The sequence below is a fragment of the Martes martes genome (assembly GCF_963455335.1).
Source record: "Martes martes genome assembly, chromosome: Y".
Lineage (NCBI taxonomy): Eukaryota > Metazoa > Chordata > Mammalia > Carnivora > Mustelidae > Martes > Martes martes.
In genome coordinates, this window is record NC_137907.1 from 16,922,068 (window position 1) to 16,932,481 (window position 10,414).

The 10,414-nt window shown below is 35.5% G+C and overlaps 1 protein-coding gene across 1 annotated transcript in view; it reads right to left on the bottom strand.

The window, feature by feature from the left end:
• LOC308337804 (neuronal membrane glycoprotein M6-b-like) overlaps positions 1-9,865 on the bottom strand; it is a gene marked incomplete at both ends in the record, with an annotated part of 33,400 nt that extends 23,535 nt beyond the window's left edge. The window contains 3 exon segments of the mRNA XM_080796004.1: positions 5,396-5,433; positions 5,435-5,507; positions 9,805-9,865. Of these exon segments, the coding sequence (XP_080652130.1) occupies positions 5,396-5,433; positions 5,435-5,507; positions 9,805-9,865 (172 nt within the window).
• Between the last annotated feature and the right edge of the window lie 549 nt (positions 9,866-10,414).

Genomic DNA, 10,414 nt, shown 5'->3' on the forward strand with positions numbered 1-10,414 from the left:
GTTGTTGCCATGGCTATAAATTCACAAAGGCCTAATGATCTGCCCTAAGTGTCTATAATCCTGGCAGCAGATTTAATGCTGGCTCAAAAGGAGGGCCAGGAGTTAACAATGGCTATATTCTTCCTTAGGGAATGAATGTCATACATACATAGACACACACACATACATGCATACACACATCTCTATATACAGCATTCCTACCTACTTTACTGATTTATAATGAGCCACAAAATTAAAAAGAAAAGCAGCCAACTTTACATCTTTTAGACAACCAGCAACAGGAAAATGGAGGTGGAAAGAATCTGACTTACAGAAGCAAAAGTGAATGTAGATAGCCCTCCCTGATTCAAAATGGCCTACATGGCAGTTCTCAGTAGGGGTGAGTATGGCTCACAGGACATTAAATAATATCTGAAGATATTTTTGTTTGTTACTTTGTGGCAGGGAGTGGTGTTACTGGATGCCAGTGGGTAAAGGTCAGGCATGCTACTAACACTGTACAGTGCACAGGATGGCCCTACAAAAGAGAAGGTATCTCTAGAAAGGAACTGCATTCATGACTCAGGCTGTCCCTGTGAAGAGTCACAGAGGTAAGGTCAGTAGTGCCCAAGGGTGAGAAACTTTGCTCTGTTCATTATGTACAATCCTTGTCTGAGATATTTGGCAACACTGCCAAATCCTAATTTTTAAATAAAAAGACAACAATGCTTATAACAAAATTAATTTCAAATAAAATGTATTAAAAATCAGTTCTCAAGCTTTACTGTACATTAGAATCATCTGGAGAATGTTTTAAAAATCCTAAAGCTCAGGCTTCACCTTATCAATTACATCAAAATTTCTATGGACAGAATGTATGAGTTTGTTTTTTAAAGCTCTTCATGTGGTTTCAATGACCAGTCATAATTAAGAAGTATTATACAGCAGGAAGTGGCAAACTGTGAATGCAGGGATCAACACAACCCTGTCAAGATGGTATTTGCATTTCTAAAATGTTGGAAGAAAAGGAAGGAAGGAAGAGAGGGAGGGAGAATGAAAGAAAAGAAAAAAGAAAACATTAAAAAAAAAAGAAAAAATTAATGTCAAGTAAAGGAGAAAAATTCAAAAGAAGATCTTGTGAAACATAAAGAGTTTCATTGGCAGATAGTCACTTTTTTTTTTTTTAATTGTCAATTGCTGAAGTTAAAAAGGCAGAGCTGATGAACTACCACAGATATTTACTATCTGGCCCTGTATAAGAAAATTCTACAGGCCCCTCTGAAAGAACAGTTGTTCTCAAACTTTAATGTGAATATAAATCCCTTTGGGGCCTCATTAAAATGCTGATTCTATTAAAAAAAAAGGCAAGTCTGCATTTCTTACCTTTTCAGGTGCTTAGATCCTTCCAGTTCCAACCACTCCACTTGCAGTCATGGGGTGGATTATACATTTTATCAAGACTGGGTCTCTGCAGCCCTATGAAATGGCAAGACCCTTTCAATAGGTCTGTGACACCAAAACTCTTAATCAAAGTACTGGCATGCTCTCAGGGCGCCTGGGTGGCTCAGTGGGTTAAGCCTCTGCCTTCAGCTCAGGTCATGATTTCACAAGGTCCTGGTATCGAGCCCCACATTGGGCTCTCTGCTTGGCGGGGACCATGCTTCCCCCTCTCTCTGCCTGTGTCTCTGCCTACTTGTGATCTGTGTCTGTCAAATAAATAAAATCTTAAAAAAAGATACTGGCATGTTCTCAATTTTTTCACTGTATTTGCCTTTCTATAATAAAATTAGTTATGCTAATCTGAAGGGGCACATGCACCGCAACATTCATAGCAGCAATGTCCACAATTGCCAAACTATGGAAAGAACCTAGATGTCCATCAGCACATGAATGGATAAAGAAGATGTGGTGTATATATATACAATGGAATACTATGCAGCCATATAAGAAATGAAATCTTGCCATTTGCAAAGACATGGATGGAACTAGAGGGTATTATGCTGAGTGAATAAGTCAATCGGCGAAAGACAATTATCATATGATCTCCCTGATATGAGGAATTTAAGAGGCAGGGTTAGGGATTGTGTGGGGTAGAGAAGGGAAAAATGAAACAAGATGGGAGCAGGAGGGAGACAAACCATAAGAGACTCTTAATATCTGAAGACAAACTGAGGGTTGCTGGGGAATTGGGGGGAGGGATACTATGGCTGGGTGATAGACATTGAGGAGGGTATGTGCTATGGTGAGTGCTCTAAATTGTGTAAGACATAATTCACAGATCTGAAGCAAATAATACATTATATATTTTAAAAAATTAGTTATGCTATATGAAACAGCCCCTGGTACCAACTTGTACTAATTACCAGTACATTTCCCTCCACTATATATTCTCAATTAAGACAGTTAAATTAAACTAAAAAGCTGCTTCAGTTAAGAATGACTTTTCACATTTTTTAGCTTTATTGAGGTATAACTGATATATATAAAAATATATATTTAGGTGCATATCATGACATTTCAGATACGTAGACAGATGATAGATAAATGATAGATGGATGGATACATAGATACATAGACAGAATAAATAGTTTAACTACATTCCTTTATTTTCCTAACACCATTTATAGAACAGAAATAATTCTCTATTGTGTATTCAGGTACCATGTTTTAGAGTAGTTAATTATATATGTGTTTATTTCTGGGGTTTCTATGCTGTTTCACTGATGTCTCTTTTTATACTAATATCAAACTGTTTTTGTTTCTATAGCTTTGTAAAAGTTTCAAGTCAAGGAAAATTAAATATAAAAATTAAACTATAAAAACTTAAAAACTACAAAGCTATACAGTTAACTATACCTACAATAAGTTATTAATGGATGCATAATATGAAAACATGTAAACTGAGGGGAGGCTGGGTGATTGAGTTAGTTAAGAATCTACCTTTGGTTCAGGTCATGATCTTAAGTTCCTGGGATCCAGCCCTCTGTAGGGCTTTTTGCTCAGAAGGGAGTCTGCTTCTCCTTCTCCCTCTGCTCCTCTCCCCAACTTAGGTATGCCCTGTGTCTCAAATAAGTAAATAAAATCCTAAAAAAAGAGAAAACATGTAAATTGAGATATTAAAAAACATGAAATGGGAAATAGAAATAAAACTATGGTTTTTGCAAAATATTGATGATAAGTTGTTAGCAGCTTAAAATAGACTGCTATAACTATGATGTTTTATGTAAAGCTCATGGTGACCACATAACAAAAACTTATCATTGATACATAAAAGAGAGAAAGTAATAAAAGCACTAAAGAAGATCAAGTCACAAAGGAAAAAAGTAAAACACGAGGGAGAGAACAAAGGGCATTCAAATTAGCCAGAAAACAATTTAAAAGATAGCAATAATAAGTCTTTACCTACCAATCATTATTTTAAATGTAAACAGTTTAAATCTCCCAATCAAAAGAAATACAATGGCTAATGAATTAAATAAACAACAGCAACAACAACACAAACAAGAAACAACTATGTATTGCCTACAAGAGGCTCACCTCAGTTTAAAGTCACACAAATAATAAAAGTGAAGGTGAAAAGTGATATTTTATGTAAATATTAAATGAAAGACTGTATAGATAACTATAATTATATGACAGAAGAGAGACTGTAAGCCAAAACATATGGAAAGAGAAAAAAAAGTTATTACATAATAAAATGGTCAATGCATAAGAAGTTATTATAATTGTCATTATAAATATGCCTCAAATCAGAGCACCAAAATATATCAAACACATGATAATAGATATGAAGAGAAAAATGCAATAAGAACACAATAACAGTAAGGTATTTCACTGCTCCACTTGTTTCAACAATGGATAAATCATTTCCTTAGAATGAATAACGTTGAACTTGAACTACACTTGAGGCAAAATGGACCTTAAAGACATGTATAAAACATCTAATTCAATAGCAATGGAATACATTTTCTCCTTAAGTGCACATAAAACACTCTCCAAGATATGTCATATGTTTGATCACCAAAAAAGTCTTTATTGGATTTAAGCAGACTAAGAAAAGACTTTTCTGATCACAATGACATGAAACTGGAAATCTAACAGGAGAAAAACTGGAAAATTCATAAGGTATGTGATACTAAACAACACATATCCAAATAACCAATGGGTTAAAGAAGAAATTTAAAAATAAAACCTTGAAACAAATTAAATGGAAGCCCATATACCAAAACTCCTGGGATACACCAAAAGCAGTTATAAGAGACAAATTTATAATGATAAATGTAAAGATTAAGGAAAAAGATCTCAAATAAACAACCTAACATTATGATTCAAGAAACTGCAAAAGAAAAAGGAGAAAGGAAGCCAAAACTAAGTGGGGAAAAGAAAAACAAAAATCAGAGCAGAAATAAGTTAATAGACACCACAAAAACAATAGAAAAGTCCAATGAAACTGAAATCTGTTTTTTTAAAGAAAAACAAATTTGATAAACCAATACCTAGATTAAGAATTAAAAGAAAGAAAGAGAGAGAACGAAGACTTAAATTAGAAATGAAAGAGTAGACAATACAAATGATGTAATAGAAACAAGAAGGGTCATAAAACACTATTTTTAATAATCACACACCAACAAATTGGATAACCTAGAAGAAACAGATAAATTCCTTGAAACAATTTACTGAGACTCAATCATGAAGGAAAAGAAAACTTTAGCAGACTAATAACCAGTAAAAATACTGAATCAGTAATCAAAATTCTATCAACAATTAAAAATCCAGGATTAGATGGTTTCACTGCTGATTCTACATTCCTTATCATACTATTCCAGAATTCCTAAAACTCTAAAACAAGGGATGATGATGATAATGATGATGACAACGACGATGACGACGATGACAATCTATTCTTATCTGGAATTACTTAGTGCCAGACCTGACTAGACAAGAAAGAGGCTATTTATTGGCTTTGATTCTTTCCTTCTCAAAAGTATCTACTGATGTTAAAACAGAGAAATACAAATCAGAAGGGCCAGAAAGACATTTGGGAGTACCTACTGTATTCTCAGAGGTAAGGTTACTGCTGGCACAGTTCTCAGCCCCATGACATACATGTGTTAACACCCTTCCCCATTATTTCTTTAGACATTGGAAATACTGTGGTCAACTCAAAGACAAATCTCACTGTACACTGTTCCTTTAAGAAGGTGACAAAAAGGGAAAAAGAAGAAGATAGGTAAAAGATGAGGTGAAATGGAGGAGAGAGAAAAAAAAGTTCACTAAAATCCTTTAAAGGCCAATTCTACCCAAACCCATGTGAAATAATTAATGCATCAAGAAAAACATAAAATAATACTAAGTTGAATGTGCCATCCCAGATAACATTATAGCTATATAATATCTGTTATATACAGATATATACAATGTTTGAAGCTAGCATTGTCTCCCAGATAGGCATAGATTGTACTGGTGGTTCTTTGAACCTAAGTACATCCAGGGATTCCTGCAAATTTCCATTTCAGCTCTGCTGTTCACTACTAATTTCAGGTGGTAAAGAGTCAGTGTCTTTATATCCAGGAAATGTTATATATTAGCAGTTTTATTTATTGTTTTGCCATAGAGTTAAACTAATACTGGTATAGATACAATACGTTTGCTATCAAAATGCAGTCCTTTATATGAACTTATTAACTCAGCATGGTAAATGGAAAATTTATTGAATCTCACCCTCTGATTTTTGCACTTAAATTTATATAAACCATCAAAATGTTTTTATTTCATTTTTCCCACCCTGCTTTCTCTCCTCTACTCCTAAAATTGTCATTTTAGGCAGACACTAATTCTATACTAAAAATTTTGTTTTCATAATATTTTTCTTTCTATTTCATTTTCAAACAAAAAGTGCAATATAATTATTGCTAACTGCATAAGAAAAAAATGAATAAAGGTGCTCACTTCATAATGGTACCCAGCCCAAGCTCTGAAGAATATGACAAATAATCCTGAAGTTTTCTGATTCTATGGTGAAATTGCTGCCTTCTTATCGATGTCTGCAATATTCTGTCACACCATCTTAGACCCAGCACTTTGGAGAAATGAGTGTACCTCACAGTCCTAGAATGTTATAGATTACATCCTGCTCCAATTGCTTTTCAATGTTATATTAAAAAGGCTGCTGGTTTAGGGTTATACCATTACTTACTGAGATACATAGTAACAACTGGCTTTGTAGAGTCAGGTCCCTATGTGATAATATGATTGTATTTCTCAGTATTCACTGAAGATCAGGGAGGAAAATATTCTCCAAATTTGTTTAGGACGAAGTAGGCATACAGTAACTTGTTGATTTAAATCTTGAAATCCCTAAAAAAAACATAAAGTTGATATGGCCAATTTGTGTCTGAGAATCCCAAAAATTCTAGTAAGGGGTTATGTTCCTCTGCAGTGCTACAAATAGTAAAGATAAAAAAGATAATTCTGACATTGAAATGGGTAATTATTTCACCTATGGATGAGCATATAACCCTCTACGTGCACCTAAGATCACTAAGGATAAGGACCTAACAATCAAGTGTCCTGACTCGGTATACCTAAAATCTGACAAAGCCTTTATCATCATGCTAAACGCACTGTACCTTTCTTTTAGCTATCATAACCACAGAAAGATATAGGTATGTCTATCATTCTATTTTTTACAAATGGAGAAACCAAGGGCAATGAGATGGTAAATCACTTGACCACAAGCATTCAGGAAAAGGGTAGAGAATCCTGGGTATGGTCCTGGGAAATTCTGACACGCTGGTGCACACTTCTGAAAATGCCATATCATCTTACTGTGGTTTGGGCATTTGGTACCTTTTTTGGGTCAACAGTGGTTAGCTCAGCAAGAGTTTCTTTTGAGGTCCCTCGGATATGATCTATGCTTCTGTGCCTCCCAAAGAAATAATCTAGACTCCAGCTCAATAATGTCATTTCAGAATTCTAAAAACTGCATAAGCCTCAACCTTCCCTTGTCCATTTTCTGTCCATTGTAAAAAAAAAAAAAAAAAAAAGAGAGAGAGAGAGAGAGAGAACAAGTTTTCAAAAAAGAACATCAAGATTATGGATAACATCTTGATAAGGAGGTTAGTATGTATGTAAAGCACAGATCTAATAAACCACGTCAATGAATTTAGGAATACAGATAGGACTGAACCCCCAGAAACACTACTGGTGAGAACTGATGAAGGAAGGCTACAAAGTTGTTACCCTTCAAAAAAGGGAAGAAAGACTCCAAAGCAATTGAGAGAGCATCAGAGCTGCTATTTCACATTTAAATTTTCTAAAACAGTGAAAGAAAATGGTATTACAACTCCTACTTATAACTGGTAACATCTAGCCAGCCACAGTTTTCTCTATGAGTCCATTCTCTAGATTTTCTCTCTTTAGATGTCTTCCTTAGCATATGCTTACACAGTGAATATTATCAATCATTACTCACATTTTGATTTAATTTAAAGTTATCAATTTTAAAGCTGCCAGTTTCTTAGAGCAATCCCTAAGAAACCTTAAGAAACCTTATATCCTTTCTTTAAAAATCCCTGAGTATCAACTAAATAGTTACAAATTTTCATCACCTAGTTGTGTTCTGTAATGGATATAAAACTGTTTCAAATAGAGTCTTTCTTAAGGACTTGGTACAGTTTTGGATTACAACAGGAAGTCATTCTGATGTATTTTAAAGAAACAGTTGTCTTAAATAGGTATCAGTGAACCACAGCAGTTAAGATATGTTGTTCAGACGAAATTCTTCAGAAAGGATACTAACTTGAAAAGCTGAGGCCAATTTATATCCAAAAGTTTAATTTATATCCTTAAAAAACTATCTAATAACTATCAAATGATATTTACTTATAAGCTACAGTGTATTGCAATAACACCCCAAATTAAGAGACCAGCATTGAATCTAATGCCAACAACTGAAAGAAAATGAGAAAAGAGGAGGGGGGGAGCACATATAAAATTATGTGAGGTGATAAAATGTATAGTAGTAAATTATAGTAATATAATTATTAATATATTAATAATTAATAATATAATAATATAATAATTATTATTATTATAGTAGTAAATTTAGTAGTAAAATTCCTTGCTGAAAGAAAAAAAAAAAGAATATGAGTTGGGATTTACTTTTATTGATCTGCAACAACAGAGGTTGTGAGCACAATGTGACCTACCAAAAATGCCGCTCTAGAGGTTGGCTTATCTACTAATTGTCACTAAAACAAACAAGTGTTTGTGTATGCTTATCACTCCACCATCCCTTCAGATTTAATTTTAAGTTTAAAATAAATGTTTATTCCATTGAAATTAACATACAAAGATTGTAACTGACATACTTTCTTGATTTATTTTAAATTTAAGATTAAAAATTAAATCTGAAGGAATAGTGAAGTGACAAGTCTAATGTCTACTATATGTACTGGTAATGAAAATGGGCTAGGAAACTGGGAAACTACAAAGATGATGATGATGATGATGATTTTCTGCAATTACCATATTTGCTTGTTTGTATTTTTCAGTTTTGGTAGCTTTTAAAATTCTTTCTTCCAGGAATTGCCTTTAACTTCTTTTGGTGTTTTGCAGTAGATAGGTTTGATGCAAGAACTGGAATAAACTAACAATTTATAAATAAAATTGCTGTTTATGAGACAATGTTATCAAAGTCTTACGTACAGAAGAAATCCCATACAAAAACAGTCTCTATACTATCATGCCAATTTAAGATCTATGTGAAATTGCTGTTTTTATAGGTGTAAAATTGTTGAGTAACAGCAATTTCAGACAGTACAATGTACAGATTCATAAGTAAAACATACTTGTGCCTCTACCTTGAAGAATTACTATGTTTAGTGATGTTCAGTGTTTGCTGTAGCCTTGAAAAATAACCTTAATAATAAAGCTTCTGTGGGTATAGAGTACGTTCTTGTGCCTTTTTGATAATCTGTAACTTTGGATGAAGAAAATAAATTCCAATGCAGAAAGATGCCCTTCACATAGCAGTGGCTGAGAGAATTTTATGTGCTATTGAACTTGAAATCAATTATTACCTAGGAAAACACATTAATTTTTGCTTCTGTTTTCTACCATTTTCTTACTGCAACACTTCTGCAAAAAAGTCACTCTGCATGTCAGAATCATATGTTCCAAAATTCCCTCTAAGGAACAGGACCTTTATCTATTTTCATCCATCAAATCTCTAAATTGTACATAGTAGAAGACACTCTCAACCCTGACAACTGCTTGAAACAGCAGTAGGTGACTAAGCTGATACTGTGTCTGTCAAGGTTCGACTGTAAATAGTTACTATATGTCATAGTAGAACTTGGATACACAGAAATAGCAATCATATTAGATAAGAAAATTAGAGAAATATAGAGAATCACTATAGCATTAGCAGAACCAAAGCATATTTAATAGTTCCTCCTTGCCCTTAGGAGAAAACAATGTATTGCACCTACTTAGAATATAACTCGAAACATTGAAACTAAGTTATGACTCATTCCATTAATGAAAAAAAAAAAAAAAAGTTTCCTCAACCCAAGGTGACAAAGTGCATACATCTTTGTGGGAAATCCCACATTCGGTAAGAAGATCTGGAACAGGACTGGGCTGAAGGAAGGCTGCTCTATTAATTTAACATCAGCCTACAGGCAAAAACCACCCTGAAAGCAAGACCATGCCAGAGGGATTGTTTCAGAGCTCTTTTCCAAGAGACACAAAACCGGGCTACCCCTTTGAAAGCACCCCAGTGAAAAGCTGGAAACAGGCTATTGTCAGAGCGCTGGGTACCTTTTCTCTCTTGGCTTTGTTCAGTATTTTCCTCGGCTGCAGTTTCCATGGCTGGCTTCATACCATCCACCAAAAATGCTTTTCCCCGCTCCCCCAACACACACTTTTCCCCTCCTCTTCCTTTTCTTTTGGGCTCCCCTCCGTCTCTTATTTACACCGCGTGATTGAGAGGTTCTGTTCTTCCCTACAGTAGATTACAGTCCCTTCCAAGATGCAAGAGGCTCGGCAGCGTCCGTTTCCCCTCTGCCTACTGGTCCACAAAGACGGCTGCCAAGGAGCCGGCGGCCGCACGTCAGCGAGGATCCCAGTTAGAACGCGGCCATCCCGCGCCCGGTCCCACTGCGGCTCCCCGGGGACGGCCGCGCCCCCGCCCGCCTGCCCGCGCCGCTCGCTCCCGGCCAACTGCACCCACTGAATGCTAATGAGCTCTCCCAGGGAGGAACAGATTTGTGACATCAGAGGACGGGATGTGGAGGAGAAGGGGAGCGAGGCGGGGAGAGAGAGCGAGCGCTCGAGCCCCCTCCCACCACGTGACTCAGCTGGTCGGGATGTCTCTTCTCTCTGCAGAACGCGGGGCTTCCGTCCCTGCAAACTCCTTCCTTCAATGGGG